General features: G+C 35.8%; 1 protein-coding gene and 1 long non-coding RNA gene across 7 annotated transcripts in view; one reads left to right on the plus strand and one right to left on the minus strand.

Annotated features, from left to right (window-relative positions):
• LOC119508238 overlaps positions 1–7273 on the plus strand; it is an 81056-nt gene extending 73783 nt beyond the window's left edge. Inside the window, exons 3-4 of the long non-coding RNA XR_005211436.1 lie at positions 4794–5025; positions 6781–7273. This is a non-coding gene — a long non-coding RNA (uncharacterized LOC119508238). The remainder of the gene's footprint in view (positions 1–4793; positions 5026–6780) is intronic.
• The window catches only part of MEF2C (myocyte enhancer factor 2C), a 138278-nt gene that overhangs the window by 22245 nt on the left and 97586 nt on the right, over positions 1–18447 (minus strand). For all 6 annotated transcript variants that reach the window (XM_037801818.1, XM_037801817.1, XM_037801815.1 and 3 more), the window contains 2 exons: positions 9033–9219; positions 6865–6912 (listed from right to left, as the gene is read on the minus strand). In XM_037801818.1, coding sequence (XP_037657746.1) covers positions 6865–6912; positions 9033–9219 — 235 coding nt within the window. The remainder of the gene's footprint in view (positions 1–6864; positions 6913–9032; positions 9220–18447) is intronic.

An 18447-nucleotide genomic window follows, 5' to 3' on the forward strand; every position in this document is an offset into this window, starting at 1 on the left:
ATTACTGAAACTGCACTGAACTTTTCTTATATTAGAAAATCAAAGACATAGATAATTATAATATTAACAACAGCTAACATTTATTAATAAGCACTTACTCTATGGCAGAAACCGTGTTAAGATACCCTTTATTATCTCATTTAATTTTCACGACAATCCTGCAAAAATGGGAATTCACAGAATTTCCAAGGGCAATAATGTCCCTAAAATAACTTACATGTCATGCATTTTCTTTGGTTATTTTAATATCCTGAGTATCTGCCTCTAGAATATTTTCCCAAATTACTTTTTGAGTAAAAAAATTCTGCTCCCTGATTTTATAATTTTCTGAGTTGCTTAATATTAAATGAAGATTCCTTTATTATGATTGTTATGTAAATTAATGTTATCATATTTGGATACGTAATCAACCATAGATTTAGATTTGCTATTATTACTATGTTATAATAACCTATATTAGTACAGCATGTTTTTTCCCCTTCACACTACAAATACAATACAATCAGTTCTTTACCACAACTGGAGGTGGTAAGGAGACTCTAAGGTCAAGAAATTGTGAGTAAATGGCTACCTAGACAATATTGAACCCAGTTAAAAATAATTAAAATGAAGCAATAATAAATAAACCCAGAAGATACTTAGCACCCTATGGACACATGGATGGATAATGAATTGAAACTGTTTATCCAAAGTTTTGGTCCAATGTAGTTACTTTCCTTTAGTTTGAAGTAGCTCTTTTAAATATGACACCGTATCGATACTGAATACTCACAGACTTCAAAATTCGAGTAAGAAATACTCTATAAGAATAACTGCTAAATTTAAACGATTGGCAAAGGCTTGGGCAGTGATCTAAAAATAGCAAATTGTACTCTTGCCTGACAAGAGCCTTGGAACCCCAAGTGAGAAAGTCCCTGGGTAGGTAAAAAATTGATTTCCAAAAGAGGGGGTTTTTAACCACATCCCTCATTCAGTGTCTGCTATCTATTGATGCACAATTTCACATCACTGATAACTCTGAAAAGAGTTTTTCTTTCCATATTATTGCTAAATAATATCTTATGGTGATGCCAAAAATGGGGAATAGAGAAACCAGTAGTTACAAGGAAAAGAGATTAGTAAGGGGGGGGGGGCAAATTTTGAATATTGAGAGCTTGAATTTAATATTAAAAATGACCAAAGTTTTATTATCAGCCACAGTCTTGGGTTAAATCAATGGGATATAAGTGAAGAGATCAATTTTCACATTGCTTTAATGGATGTAATAGGAAGATAGGGGAGAAAAAGGGATATAAATTGTGAAGTCAGAAATTATGACAAAAAGGGCCCTAAAATCTGCTAAGAGACTCTCTTGGAAGTTATAACTTGAAAAATCAAACTCCCAAAATCAGACTCCCTAAGAATGAAGTCAAACCAAAGAGGGTGAAGGCAGATTTTATGATAGCCTAACTTAACCTGTAATATTGTTCACCTATCTTCTCTTTGACCTGCCTCCCCACTGGCCCCAGAGAATGGTGTCAAGGTACAGTTTTATCCGTGATTTGCCAGCTTTTGTATATGGGAAGTGAAAACTGATTTTCTTGGCAGTGACTTCATATCACATGCTGTAGATCATCCAATCAGGGGACTAAGTATTTTTTCACCTTTAATAAATCTAGATAACCTTGGTTTTGGTTAAAAATTTCACTGTTACTTAATTTCACAGATAATAATAGTAAAGCAATATAATTGGATCTTTATGCCTTGGGTCAAATTCCAAGGTAAATCTTGAAATTCAGAATTTTTATTCAGAACAATTTAAACAGAATACTTTCAAAACAAGAACTATTAACACAGTTTTTTAAATTTGCTGCTTAATGATAAAAAATATAAAATTATATCTTTATACTATAATAAAACAGTTTTATTATTTGAGAGCAATTAAATAGTATCCCTTCCCCTTTTTTGAATATTGCAATCTGAATTTGTTAGGCAACAAAAATGCCAACTCATTAAAGCCAATCTTTTTAGATTGAATTTTTAACCCCTCTACGGATTTTCAATCACTGAGTAAGATTTGCAGAGAAGTCTTTATGTCTGATGAGTAAGACAGCTTAGCAAATTTGCTGAGTATTCTTAAAAAAAAAATACTTGTTTTTAAATACTTAAAAACAATGGTACTACTACAAAATAATTAAATATCCAATGACCTTTTCCTCTTCCCACTTAAGTCTTCTTTTGTAATATGCTAGTTTTTTCTTTTTCAATGCTAAATGAATTTTAAAAAACGCCATGTAAGTAAAATTTTATGATTACATGATCATAAAACACTTGCATATAAATGAAGCCTAAACCTATTTGTGTCTCATCCCCAATGTCAGTACTAGCTTCAAAGGTGCTACGTTACAGCTTAAGGTCCTGTTAGAGTCTTTTCAGGGTCTGGAAACCAGGTTTCCTTCCTCAGTGATTTATCCCAAGCAATACACAACCCTGCCACCATCAAGTCTCGATGTATTTAGCTGATATAAATTAAGCATTCCAGAAGTGACAATGCTTGACAACCAAACGCATAAAATAGTAAACAATTAACAATCAAAATAAGGAAACAGCTGTTAGTTTCTTTTTATATAAAATTATATCTAATTTACAATAAATGCCAATTAAAATTATTAACCAATATGCATAAATCTCCTTTGCCTTATTGTCAAACAGCTATGGAGATTGTAAAGGTCTCTTAAATTTTCAGAGATTTCTAAAGACTTTTTTTTGGGGGGGGTCTCAATCATGAATCAGTAAATCCTTGAGCATACCAGGTACTTCTAATCAATAAAAGGCAACCACGTTATCAAAGTGAAAACTAAAGGTACTAGTAAGAAACTGAATAATTCAACACAAAGCATTGCGGTGCCTATGGATATTTCCATTAAATCTAGTGATTAAAAAACTCAACTAAACGTGATCTTACAGTCATCAATAACCACCAAGATTAGCACATTTTTAAAAGCTTTATTATACAGAGATATGACAAAATGTAATTTTAAAAGCAGTGACTTTTCATTTTGGTTGCTGAGAGAAAAGTATAACTAGTGGATGAATAACTGTCAAATGAAACCTAGAAATGTCACTATTACTAATGTATTATAATGACTTACTGTATATTTCTCTCATACAAAGAGTGCAACCTCATCCTGTTACTTCTTTACCATGTGCCTTCTCTTCGAAATTATTTTAGTTTAAGCAATGATAGAGGCTCACTGTTTTAAAAGGTGATTTATGATGGTCTGAGATACCAACCTATGTTTCATTTACTGCCATATATGAGCTCTTTAGTTTTCCTACTTTTTCCTATTAAGTATGTTAGAGAAGTTAGTAAAACAGGGTTATTGCTCAATGGTGCTCAGCCATTTAATCATATAACTAATTAGATATCATTGTGTAAAATATAAGAATACATTATTTTTGTGAATTACAGATCAAAAGGATTTTGTATTTAAAATTATAGAATTTCCTTGAAATATTGTTTCCTTTCTCTACATTGACACTATGAAAACTCTGCTTTGAAAATCAACTTTTCTTTCATTCAGCTAACAAACAATTACTGAGTATCTACCATGTGCTAACTTTTGTGCCTCGAGCTGGGAATACAAGCTGAATAAGACAAAGTTTTCCCTCAGAGAGCTGAGTGTTGAGGAGAAAGACGTGTGCCCAGACATTATAATTACAGTGTACTGAGAAAAATATGCAGGTGCAGGCTGCTAGGACAGCACAGAGAGATGCACAGCTCCTTCTAGAAGAGTCAGGAAAGGCTTTCCTGAATGGCTGAAATGAATTTTGAGGGATGACAAGGGGCGCTCAGCAGTGCAAAGCAGAGAGATAAAGGAGAGCTAGGAATGGACGCTGTGTGCCAAGTGGCAGCACAGTGAAGCAGTTAAGAGCACGGACTAAGGAGCCAGACTGCCTGGGTTCCTCCTTGGGCAATTACTTAACTTCTCTGTGCCTCAGCCTCCCCATCTGTAGAAAGGATGTAACATGAATATCTACTTTAAAGGACTGTTATGAGAAAGAATGAGTTACTTTTTTTAACTCACATTGTAAGAACAATATAAATGTTTGCTATTTTTAGAGGTGGACTGCAGGGTTTTTGATGGGAGTGGTAGAGGTTAAGAAAGTAAGAGTGGAGAGTAGGGATGGACCAGAGATAAGAGGCTCATGGTTAATTGTGAAAGTGTTGGCAAGCCATTGCTGGATTTTAGGCATGTGAATGATGATCTACAATCGGTTTAAGGCTTTGAGAAAGAACAATCAGTCCTGGAGAGCCTGGAGCAGGATGAAATGTGAAGAAGGCTCTGGAAATAGGAGGCTCTGGGGCGTAAGTAAAAGTCTAAACCAGGGTGGAGGGATACAAATGGAGAGAAAGGGGTAGGGTTTAGGGACTACCTTGGAGGCAGAGTTGGTAAGAGCTGGGGTGAGAAGAGGGATGGAAAAGCTGCTACGCTTTATGTTGGAGCAAAGCTGAAAAAGAGAGTGCTTACCTTTCTGGTGGTTTGGTATTTATAGGCACACAATAAATGTTAAATTTACTTCCTGCCCTCACAAGACTATCCCTTTTTAACATGCTGCGATGATTTGAGATATAGAATTAAAATTCTGAAAAAATTTGCAAAAACCGAAAAGTACTGAACTTGACTGCAGAGTCTTGCCACCTGGCCTTCTTGTTTCTAACTATTTGAGACCTTGAATTTCAATGGCAATATTCAAAATTTGGAAGATATCTTTTGGCCATTATGCTTTAGTTTTCTTTTCTGAAAATGCAGAGACATTCTGGCTGGCCTCATTTCCCCCTGGTGTTATGCGATTCTCTGACATCAGCACAGATATATTCAGCTTTGACATATGATACTGACTGGCCTGAGAGAGAAGGGAAGAAGGCTGAGCTTGTGAGCAGGACACGACAGCTAACTAAGCTCAAGACTAACTGGCATTTATAACAGGTGCTCCATGGAACCAGAGTTAGAAAGAGATTCATCCTCTATTTTTAAAAAGTAGGTAAGTAACTATTTCACAACTATTCAGAAACTGTGAAAATTATATGTTCATTGCTTCAAGATACAATCATCAAGATAGGATATTTATTATCTTCAGTGTGGAGCAACTGAGTATTTTTTTTTCCTTCTGTTTTTGAAGGAGAAGATTCTCATCCCGATGGCAGTGTTCCTGAGGTAGGAGGATGGATTAACTAAGCTCTTAAGATTTTTTAAAATTCTATGATGCTTAGCTGTGTGCTAACTTTTATGCTTTCAAGACTTGAGTGTCTTCTTGTCCCTGGAAGGCCATTAAACTTGGCAGACTGTCAGGGAATTGACAATGACAGTATGGTTGACCAACCAAACACTTTCCATTTTCAATATAGGATTCTAAAGCATTCTAGTTAATAAGCAGTAAGAAGAGACTATTTCCATCAAAGCTGAGTTACCCATTTTTTCTCCCACATATTTTTTTACTACTTCTAATAAATTTCATTACTACTAATGGCTATTTCCACAATTGAAAACAACTAGTGCAGTGAGATACTGAATAAAACATCATAATGACTCAAGTATTTTTCTTATATTATGTCTGGGTATTTGTGACAACCCAATTCTTAGTCCCCACCATTCTAACCACAGTGTTCGGCAGAGACTTGAATCCAAGAAACATTAGTTTGGCTTTGATCTGGCTCAGTAATTTTGAGACTACATATCACGAAGTATTTTATTTTTTTTTTGCAAAGTATTTTTTCGAGGGGAAAAAAAGAACATTTGATTTTCATGTCTGGCAAAATAATACTTTGAGTTTACTCAATTTGACTCTACCTAATTTTCAAAAGGTAGATAAAATAGGAAGTTGGTGCTATTCATTCTCTGTCAAGTCTGTTTAATTCTAATACATGTTCTTCATTATTCACTGAATTAGTGAAAAGCCAATATCAAAAGTGAGAAACATTACTTCCAAATGGATATTTATGAAAACGTTTGTATGCCAATTCTCTTCACCTTCTTTCTTACAATTAGCAGACTATTATATCCAAACCTGGTAAAATATTATAATTAGCCTGTCCATGTATATTTCAATAAAACTTAAATTTTTTTTCTGACATTTCAGACATAACCTTGTGTCATTCACGCCTGCCGCCTCTATTTTAAATGTATAGCATGTTCCAGGTGCAGAAATTACCATGGTTACTTCTTATGGCAATAGTGAACCGCAGTTGGCATTTAGAAGTATTGTACTGCCTTGCCTCTGCATTGAAAATGACAATAACTCAGTAACAGCAACATTATGATTAATATGGAACCCTGGAGAAGTGTGACAATGAGACAATTAGCCAGTGTGTAAGACGTTATTAACAGCCAGAATGTATCTAAGGGCTCTTTTTGGGGCACATTAATTCATATTCTCTAAAAGCCCATTTTAATCCCATTTTGTTTTTATTAACTGTGTTGTTGAATGGTTATAAGTATCTTACTCTCTCCTTTTCTCTTGTACTCTCCTTTAGAAATTTACACGAGTTTAGTATTTTGGGTGGAAATTACTAAAGGTAATGTTTTGTGCAATGATTACTAAAGGTTCTCTTTTATCCGAGGATGTTATCTAGGATTAAATTAATTTGAGCGGAGCCCTCAATTCTCTGATTATGTTAGCTAGTTGAAGTGTTATTAAGGAAAGTTCTAGTCAATAATCTTTTAAGTTGCTATTTAATCACTCCTCCTTCAGAAAAGGGCTTTAGAAATTCTTGGGGATATTTTTCTGTGCCTTTCACAGCCTTCTAAACTTTGTTCAAGACACTTCCTGCAAACCACCTAGCAGAAGATGCAAGGACAGTGTAGAACCGAAGTCTCTGCCTACCTGCACTGGTGCCTGCACCGGATGTGAGGTCTCCACCCATCAGACCACCTATGGATTAAAGAGAAAAATCAAAAGGAGAAAGGCTAAAGGCCCACAAAACAAAATACTTTACCTTTAGCAACCTCAGTATTTTGTCCTCCCCTAAAAGTTAAACAATTGCAAAGTCTTATCTAAGCCAGATGTAATGGCTGACATTTATTTTATTGTGACACGCTGTGCTCAAACATTAAAAATACATACATTCAATCACTGACATTTTGCAGATTCCTTTTTTCTAAGACAGATTATATTCTAAAAATACAGTCTTTGAATGGTCTCTGAGTTTTTATTATCTCCAAATTTAGTTTTTCCTAAAAGGCTGTTTCATAGAAATAAAAAAAGAGTAGGGTCTACCATATGCTTAGACAACCATACCTTTGATGTTTAGATTTTTGTAAATATATTTTATATAATTAATTTTGTGCAATGGCAATTGTCCAGAATTTTGGTCATTTTGCGAATCTACCCTCAGTGGAAAAGTTCATTTACTACCTGAATTTCACTGACTGACACAAAAAAAACAAGTTTTCACTGGTCACAAATTTAGAAACATATGTTTATTCACTGCTAACTTAAGAACGTGCATTAATATTTGGTAATGTTTATTTATGAGAGCTGGGATGTTTCAGTTAAGAGAATGAATATAATAATTACTTTTGGTTTTTAAGAAACAAGAGTTAGCAAAAAGAATCATAGTGAGAATATCACCTAAATTATTTTCTAATTTCTTCCAAGTCCCACTCTATAATTATGAGTTGGTTCTGGCTTTGAAATTAGATGAGTATGTTCATTATTTTTAAGAAAATGCTTATTGTTTCCAATCAAAGAATACTTGAAAATAAAGTATCAGATTTAAAAAATGAGCACAGATTCATCAAATGTGAAATTCAACTAACTTTGAGTATTACCTGAAAGGAATACATATAGCTACTGAAAATTATCATGAAAAATTTCAAACATTTTCAGAGGTAGGAAGAATGGCACAATGTATTTCTTTATAGACATCCCCCAATCCAAGATTCATCAGGATTTTTTTACTTGACTGATTTTGACAGTATTTTTTATATAAAGTGTTTGTATTAAAAAGTATTATAAGTTTAGTTCCAATTGTGAGGCGGACAATTAAGTATTCCAGAAGAACAATTCACCTATGAATAAACTACTTTTAATACAGTTATGTGCCTAAGACATTAAAAACAACTTGCTATGGAGGGCCTTCTTAAAGATAAAATGTAAATATGTAATAGTCTGATGCATGCAATTTAGAAATACAATGGTTTTTGGTACTTCTTTTGGAAATATGAAGTGATTGTTTAGTTACATTCAATACATATTTACTTAGTTTCAATTGTGAGCCTGGACAATCAACAGAGACATCATTCTTCCTTTTGAAAATCTTTAAATCCAGTGGGGAAAATAGACCCTTTATCAACAAAGCATACCCTACAATGTGTTTTTTCCTTGATCTGAATACTGAGAATGCTTGAACCTCTCCCAAACAATGATTTCTGTTCTCTGGGTCCCTGAAAAATGTATAAATCCAGGATCTCCTAGATGTGTAGAACATTTGTGGCAGGTGTGTATGTGCTTCATTTCTGACTCAATTTTGTTTTTATTTTACACTTATAAATTGTTATCCTGTTGTATTTCCCTTGTGCCTTAAATCTGGGATAAGTTACTCCATAAATAAATTAAAAAATTGAATGAAGTAATGAATGTGATAAATGTTATCAACGGTAAGACCCAAAACCACAGTGGAAGTTTTCACAGAAGAGGTGATATCTTGGTAGGAGGAAGAGGGAAAATGGAATTCAAGGCAGAGAAGGAGCATAAGCAAAAGCCTGGAGACAGGGTATCTGACATCTTGTTTGAGAAAGTATGTGGTTAAAATACAGCCACATGATGGGGCCCTGGTGACAGATAGGCTGAAAGTTGCAGAGTATGAAAGATTTTGAAAGATAAGCTACATGTTTTTTTTTTTTTAATCATGTAGACAACATAGCAGGGGGATGTTAAGCAGTGTAGGAAATAAATAGAAAACTGACATTTGTAGGTAAAGTAGTCTTGGCTTTTGCCAAAAGTAGCTCCTTCCAATGATCTGTTAACATTACTTCCTTATCAGGACATACCTGTGTTACCTGCACTTGGAGGTCGATGTGTTACACCAGGAGACATACTATTCCTCTGCAGAGAAGGGTGAGCCAGTGGCAAAAGGTTGGGGTTTCCCAGTGAGCTGACAGGGTTGCTGTATACCAAACTGTTATGGCTGGACACTGGGATGGAGACTGGCATTTCAAAGTTGGGAGGTGGAACAGCCTGCAGGACCAGAAAGAAATAGGGGTGAAAGAAAAGAAATGTAACAGAAACCCTCAAGCACAGACAACCAGTAATTTCTCAAGAAACATTTCAAATTCCAAACTGCTTGGTGTCTAGAAGACCATTAAGAGCTCTCAAGATGTTCAGATCATAAATTCATTTTTCTAATGTGCTTAGAGCACTTTCTTTGCAACTATTAGAAAATGTTTCACTTTTGTTTAAAACAAAGCCCCATTTCATTAGACTCCATTGTCTTTGAATTCCATTCTATTAAGTAATAATTGTTCATTTGTGATAATCTGAATCTGGTGCCAGAAATGACTGCAAGATCAAAGGTACATGATTGTGATGACTTCACGGAGAAAAAGGAGGATTAAAATGCAAACCAGGGCCTTCGGCTTAATTGCTTATTGAAGCATATTTATGCAGAAGTTTAATGATATAAAATCATCTCCAGGCATGTGAATAGCACATATACCTTAATTATTATTTTTTTAAAGCCTGTCCTTTGAAAGTAAGTCTAAAGATAATAGACATTTTAAGATACAGAATTCAAAAGAGCATATATCACATTTTTAAATTATAGTTCAGAATATATGTGATTCTTCACATTTGGGGATGTACTGCCATTGACAGGTAAGACCTGTATCTCAAAATGAGAGAGAGTTGGCAAATATTTAGTGAAATGAAGCTGTACGGATGTCTAATTGGAGCAATTCAGGTCCTGACTACTGATTTTTTTCTGTATTATATTGGCAATTTAAGTAAAACCAGGTTATTTTTCTGCTTGCATTAACTACATATTCATAGTCGTCCCATCTTCCTTCTTTGTTTTTAACATTACAAATGAAAATACTGTTTGAATATAATGGCAGAGGACTCAGAATGAGAGCTCATACTCTTTCTCTAAACACACTCTAATACAATTAATAGATCAGAAATAGGGTTTATATAGAGCAATCTGTGCAGGTTTAAATGTGCGTGTATGTGTACATATATATATGTACACATACACACACATATATAAATCTTAAAGTCATCTGTTTAACAATTTTTTTCTTTCTGTAGCCCTAACTTTCTGCTACAGGCTGATGGGCTGGCCTGTACCATGCATCTTGCTCCACAACAATTCTATGTTTATCTTGCAGATGATTATGATGCTAGTTATGCTCCCTTGTTCTCTGTTTTTCCTACTTTTCTTCCATGATTTGGATATGTCAATAGTGCCAAGAACTAATGTTTCATAATGCTTTTCTTTTATGTCTTTGATTCTTCATTGTTTTATAAGGAAACAAAACTGTTCAAGTGATATATTAATACAGTCATTCTTTATTAGGCTTTATCTGTTGTAAGCAGGGTAATAAAAATAATTTGGGGATAGACACAATGACATAATAAAATATGAGTGTTTGATAAGACATCAAAGGATGAATATTTCTCCAAATTTCCAGAGCCTTTTTAAACAAAAAATTATCAGTGTATGTTGTAGAATAAATGACTACAGAGTGAATTAAATATTTAATTCCTTCATTCAAAGGTCAAATAATTATTCTAATCTACTTAAGGAACCAAAGTAAAAGTAACTGTGCTGGGTGTCCTCCATTTGGCCCTCCAGATCCACTCTTTGCCCGGCTGCACCCTGCTTTGTGCCCCAGAGAATGACCCCCCCAGACTGCATTAAACAGGTTGTCCTTGAACTCTGGCTTCAGCTTGGCCAATTAAGGCACCAAGAGAAGTTCAGCAGGAGGAGAGAGAGATCAGGGGTTTTTTGTTTGTTTTTAATTGTAGCTACCTCCCTGCTGGGCTGGTTGGCAGAGGCTGCATTCCCCTGGTGAAGGCCACTGCTCTTTTTGGTTTGTTCTCTCCTCCAGACAGAACTTGCTGTGTTCTGGTAACTTCTCTCTCCCCTTGCTCCTTCAGGCCTAGAGGTGGTAGCAACTCTGGGTTGCAAGCCCTAATGTTCTTCACTCTTCCATGTTTCTCTTCTCTGCCCATTTGCAAGCAGTCCTTTTAATAAACTCTCTTCAATTACCCTTTTGAACATCTCATCTGTTTCCCACAGGGACAATGAGCTATATAGTAACTCTCTGTCTATAATAGTGGTACTCTACAAGGGTGGGACTGTCTCCTTAGGGAACATATTGGAAATCTGTGGGACTATTTTTAGGGGCTGCAATGACTGGGGGATGCTACTGGCATTTTACTGGGTGGAGGGCCAGGTATGCCGTATATCCTGTTATATATGGGACACTTAAACACAGCAAAGAATTGACTCTTATCTTATCCAATTTTCAAATATTGGATCCGCTGAAATTTCCTAAGAGGTAATTACTGTGTAAACTGAAAGAACAGACTACTTTGTTTTATGTGCAACTTCATTAGGAATCGTTCACCATCTTGGAAAATCATGCCACCAATGGCAGTTCCATTCTTCTGACCTGAGTTGTAAATACAGAACACTGTTTTCTCTAAACCCACTCTAATACAGTTTTTCCTATACCACTTCACATAAACTGCTCCTCAGAGTCACTAATAACCTCCAATTTGCTAAATCCAAGGGTAAATTCTGTATCCACAACTTGGATGCAGCTGATCACTCCCAGGTTGATGAACTTTCTTCCCTTCCAAGGCCCTGTACTTTCCCTCCCTCCACAATGGCTGCTCCTTCTCAGCTTTTGTTGCTGATTCTGCCTCTTTTCCCTGCTCTCTAATGTAAATGTGCCCTAGTCTTCTTTCTTTCTCCAGCTGAGGTCTCTTTTCTGTTTCCAGTCTTGCATATCCAACTACACACTCAATATTTCTATTTGGAGGTCTAACAGACATTCCCAAACTAATATATCCAATATTCAATGTCAGATCTTTCAACCCAAACTAGCTTCACCCGTATCTTTTCTCATCTCAAGTTGATGACAGTTCAATCCTTTCAACTGTACAGACTAAAATCCTTGGCATCATCCCTGACTCTTTTTTCTCCCACATCCCACACATCCAGTCTGTTAGGGAATCCAATTGGTTTAGCTTTCAAATATATTCAGACTTTAGCTGGCTCTCACCCTAGTTTGAGCACCCTTATTTCTTGCCTAGATTATGCAGTTGCCTCCTAACAGATTTACCTGCTTCTGTCCTTGCCCTTCTGTTTGTTTTCCACTCAGAAAACAATGATCCTTCAAAAGCACAAGTCAGATGATGGCATTCCTCTGCTCAAAACCCTGAAAGGGCTTCCATCTCTCACAAAGTAAAAGCTCAATTTTTTAAAATGGCCTACAAGCCCCTGTATGCTTCGGCTTTCACTAATCTCTATTATCTAATTTCCTGGCATCCTGTCCCTCCCCCATTCCTACCTCATTCCCATGGCTAACTCTATCACCTCCTTCAAGTCTCTGCTCAAAATTTGGCCTTTTCAAGGGAGCCCATCCTGATCACCCTATTTAAATTCTGCAATGTGCCCTGTCCCCTACCTAGCTCCAGATCCCTTTCACTAGCTCTTTTTTATTCAGAGCACTAATCATATTCCAACATGCTATATAATTTACTGATTGTGCTTTTATTTTATTTTATATTTATATATTGTATGCCTCCAGTCATTAGTACGTAAACTCCTTGAGAACAAGAATTTTTGTTCTGATCATGGACGTATTCTAAGCACCTTGTTCAGTGCTTGGTATAGCACACAACTGGCACTCAGTAGATGGTTACTGAATGAATCAATGAATGACTCTGATCGTGCCTGTAGCTCTCATGTTCACAGTGATTCTATGTATGGTGCATGTGTCTTCTACAGTAGTCATGTCCAAGTGTACATATCAAAGTATATGTTATTTTGCTATAAGTTGCTTTCTTTTTTAATCTCTTCCTTATGATATAGTTAGGACATTATATTGATTTTTAATAAATCAATTAAAATAGGTAGGTTATATTATCTATGATTTTTTTTAGGACAGTAATCAGGCATTTAAAAATATTTGTTATGAAAAGGGAGAACTCAGTGAGAACAACTGCTGGAGTGTATTTTCTTTATTAGTATCTAAATATGGGTTAGACCTCAATGTCTTGAATTCTGTATGGATACACACACATATAACTTCTTTTTTTATTTACTTTCATGCTATATTATGTCTAAATATTCTTTTGGTTTTTAAGTTAAGTTATAATGTATAGGATGATTTCTTCTTCAATAATAAGTACATGGTTTAGTACAATTTAAAGATCTTTCATTTTATTTTAATAAAATATTTTATTTTAGAAAGCCATCTCTTGATGTGTGGTCTACAATAACCCCCTCTGTTATAAAATCAATTATCATGTGGTGATATAAGACCCCCTTTTAATCAAGGTAATAAAGCTCTTCTGCTATAGGATAATGTAGAGTCTATACTTTTTATTACACAAATTGAATATTTTTCTTCAAAGGAGTCTCTTTAGGAAGACACTGTACTAATATAAAAATATAAACTTGCTATTTACTATGTATTATTTATTGAGCAAGTACTGTGCTGTGTAATTTACATAAATAATATAATTTAATCCCTTCACCATCCCTTTGACATAGATAAAATTCTTCTCATTTCACATCAATGAGATTAAGTAAATGGCCCAAGGTCATCTAGCGACTAAATGACTGAGTCTGTAGCTTTTGCTACTAAATCATTGTACAACAGAGTATAAGTTTTTGGATAGAAATGAAATAATACAGTCAGAAATGATTAAGGGCTGGATATTAGTAGTTTACTATTTGTGGACCACATGATGAACTAAATGGGTTCTCCTGGAATGTGGATGAGCGTCCACACTGGAGGGTAGTCTAACTGCCAGGGTGTGACCTAGTTCTTGGGAAAAAAATAAGGCCTAGAGACTCACCTTCTTCCTTATTTACTCAGGGTTGGTTTTGGGTTGGTTTTTTAAAGCTATTTTTTTGGTTACAAATGTTTGAATTTTTATTCAATAATACTACTTCTAAATGTTTAACTATTCTTGGGTACCTAAGGATCACCTATAAAACCACTTCTCCCTGCATGCTGATTGCATCTCATTAGGGAACAAAACCCATTATTTTTTTCTGGGTGATTATATGCATGTCCAAAATAAAGAGAATTATTAATAATTATGTAATGAATTCCAAACCCTCTTAACAGCCAGTTCACTGAAAGACTCTCTACTTCTCTTCCCCTCCTTGGACCATCACCCCCAAGAATTACTCAGTTTCCAGCATTTGGGGCTGCAAGCGAGTTGATGATGATTATTATAAACCTCAGCTGTGGTTGGCTAAACAGCAGTCAGATATAATTTTGATATCTGAGTATACATTGGAAATTCGGAACTTACAACAAAACATGCAAATATCCTTGCATTCTCTGTCTTGGGCTTTGTTTCCTTATCTGGATCATGAACTAGCCATAATAATTTTGAAAGCAAATTTCAGGTCTAAAAAATGACCACACTAAGAAGACACCTCAGCAAATCAGAAAGAACATCAGCCTTTTTATCAGAAACCTCAGCAGTGGTCTAGGTTGTGTAATAAATTGTGATTTACTCTAACACGTGATTTAATCTCCTTCAACCTCCATCTCCTTATCTGAGAAATGGAGTTGTTGCATCTATGAAGACACCAACCAGCTCTAAACATCTTGGGGAATGCGAAGGGACCGTAATATCATATAAACTTTAACAATAAATTTATGTTATTCTTTTCATCTTGACTTTTCATAATTAAGGAACTTAAAAGCATCAACCTTAAAATTTTTTTTTGTCTAAAAATCAAAAGCCAGGAGGTAGTTAAAAACTCTAAACTTGGAAAGTCTCAAAGCCAGGCTGCCAATCTTTGGTACACTCAAGACAGAGAGGAAGAGGAAATTTGGGGGGATTAAATAAGCTGCTGTAGGCAGGACTGGCTATATAATTTGCAGGGCCCAGTGTAAATGAAAGTGCGAGGCCTGTTATTAAAAAAAATTATTAAGAATTCCAGGGTGGTGACAGCAGGGCATTCCACCAAGCTCAGGCCCTCAGACAGCAGGTACCTGTACAACTGCATAGGCTGCATGCTCATGAAGCTGGCACCGGCTTTCAGACATACAGGTGTGATAGCTAAAAAGCTTTTAGTTACTATCCTTGAACAAAGTGATCACGGTTACAGGAGTCATCATAGTTAGATATCTGAACTCACCCCAAACCATTATCTTTCAAAACATACCACAAGGAAAAAGTCCAATAAAATGCTTTTTAAGAAAATATTTTTAGTTATGGGCCTTCTCTTATTTAATACAAACGATTGAACTGATTCCCATTCTTTTTTTTTTTTTTTGCCACTAATGACAGGCTTAACTTCTGCTCAACCATTACCAGGCTGCTGAACACTAGCAGAGAAAAAAAACAGAAGCACAAAACTCTGATGACTAGTGATATTATCAATTTCTGATATCCAAATTTCCACAATGCTGCCTGACAATTCTCTGGAACGTACCTGCTTATTCTTTCTCTGTCCCCAATTCTTCAATGCATCCAAACTTTCATCATTCTCAAATTCTCTTTCAATCCCCTGCCCTTACCTCCACCTCAGTATCTACAGAAGCCACATTACATATAAAAAATAGAGGTTGTTATTGATCACCCACTCAACTTCACCCGATCCACCTCTTGCCTTAACTACACTTGGGTCCACCTTCAGTTCCACCCCGCTGGTTTAGATTCCCTCCTTCTTCTGCCCCTTGAGGAGCTTTCTCCATTCGATCCCCATTGTACCTGTATGTTTCATCTTTTCCTTTCTTTAAGCATCCCTCTTCTGCATATAAATGATCTCAAGTCCTTTTCATTTGATCCTAGTTACAGCATTATTTCTCTGTCTTCATAGTCTATTCAGTCTGTTATTTTGAATATGTGTATGTGTGTGTGTGTGTGTGTGTGTGTGTATGGTTTCTTTCTTTCTCATTCACTCTCAACCAGTCTTGCATTTGCCCCTCCCCTTCTTTCAGTCCATTTCCCAATTCCTGGTTCCCCAAATGGAGCTGTTTTTTCTTGCTGTGAAGCTCAACATGAACCACGGCAAACTCTGTGTGAGGAAATGCTGGTCGACAAGATTCCAAATCATCCATGAATTATTTCATGTAATTGAGGAATATGGGCATAAATTATATTATACAAACACATGATTGCAATATTAAATTTTCTATTTTAAAAGGGAAACTCTTTAAACTGGGTCTTTGAAATAGAAAAACAGTCTTGTAATGTTTTTAAAGAGGTGGAGACACTCTTCCACACACAAAGGGCAGAGTGTCCTTGCCCTGCTGTAAATGTTTTAGCAGCTGTGGAAACTTTCAACAAAATTTACTTCCAGCAACTGAAAGTGATGTGCAAAAACTGGGCTTTTCATCGTGGCAACTGAAACACTTACTAAAGAACTGAGGACTCTGTGGCACAGCTAGGGCTGTGGGGCTCCTCACAGCATGTCAACTCTAATGTGGCTTTTCGTCCCTTGCCACACAGCGTTGCACCGTTTAAGAAATCATGTATCTTGATTTTGAACTCTTTACTTGAGAGGGTGAAATGCTGTGAGACAATCCAGGAATGCATCACATCTCTTGTCCATAAAAAGCATGGAAAAAATGATCTAATGTGCAAATATGGGCATTCCTCCAGAAATTTGGGGGTTAAGTTCCACTCACATTTAGGATCATTCCATCCGAGAATGGTCAGCACTACTGCATGTATTTGCCCTTTACTAACTGTTCAGGGAATTCCTTCTATCTGAGGCATCCAAAAGGCTTCACCTAAAAATCTTGCACCCACAAACCTTTGTGCCCAGTAGGTCCAAACTAGTGTACTATATATCAACAGCAACTCAGGTCATAAGAACAAAAAATTGGCTCAAAGGAGTGGTTTCTTTCCTACTTTGGAGTAAGATAAAATCCCAATGGATATTTCATCGTTTAAGAATTCTGAGGATAACAAGTTCTGCATTGCTGCATATGACAGGAAATACTCCATTTGATGAAGTGTCCACTGTGAATATGTTGTATGCAGTACTCAGTTTTATGAAACCTTTAAGAATTCACAGCACTTGGCTTTCCTTCAAGATACGGTGCATTAATAATTCTGATTCAACAAAGGCTCTACTGCTGACATAATTTCATTTAACAGAAGAAGCAGACATGTATTAATGAAGATAGAAAGTTTAATATGCATACATTTTATCAATAAGTGCTAAAATGTTCAATTTAATTCAATACAGGTTGACTGTGTGCCTACTATGTATAAGGCATTAATTTATCTTATGGATTCAGTTGTGGATTTGATCGAGAGCCTTTGTTCCCAAATATCTGCACTTGTAACTGCTGAAGCATCTTTTCACTCACAGTCTCTCTTAATCCTCAGGGTTAGGTTGTTTTGTTAACTTACAAAAAAACCTACTTTTTTGAGAAAGGAATTAACCTAAGGAGCTTACATATACAATTAGGGCTCAGACACTTACATTAGTTATTCAGAAAGCATGTGAGCCCTGATTTTCATCACTTTATGCCACAAAATTAACATCTTTTGATTGATGATAGAATATAATAAAGGGTACGTATTTTTTCCCTATGTATGTGGGCAAACAAAAATAATACATGCAGAGTTATTTCTCTTAAATATCTGGCAAGGCATATGATTGAATGTTAGAAGTATTTTTGACTCGGTTAAGACAAAATTTAGCCAAATGTTAAAGCATGGAAAATGTTGGTGTAGGCAAAGCGAATATTCTGATAAAGCTTTAAAAAAATCACCCCAGCACACAAACATGTTGAAATCTTACCATTAGGCTTTCATGCAGTCTGTTTCCCTGCAGCGAGCATTAGCTTTAACCCTTCAGTGCTGTTGCTGAATTTCATGTATGGGGAGAAGGGCTGAAGTTTTATTCAGAAAGAAGCTTTAATTTAGGTGATGACTGTCAGTGTACATGACAGAGTTTGTTTCACCGAGTATCTGGTCTCAGCACAAAGTTGTTTTTAGTTTTTTTAAATGGTGAATTGTTAAACCTTTCCAGGAGATTCTAATGTATTGTAGTGCCTTGTGATTTGTGCGGACTGTGGGTTTAAATGATTGTGTAAATTCAGGGTGTGTCACATAGGCTCTTTCTCTTCCTCTTGTGTCTTTTCTACCTCAGAATGAACTTCTGGATGACCACCTTTCAGATTATGTGATTTAAGCATCCCTTGGGGACTGCTTTCTAAATGGACTGCCCGTGGGATGAGATGGCTA

The sequence above is a fragment of the Choloepus didactylus genome, chromosome 13 (genome assembly GCF_015220235.1).
Source record: "Choloepus didactylus isolate mChoDid1 chromosome 13, mChoDid1.pri, whole genome shotgun sequence".
NCBI classification, from domain to species: domain Eukaryota; kingdom Metazoa; phylum Chordata; class Mammalia; order Pilosa; family Megalonychidae; genus Choloepus; species Choloepus didactylus.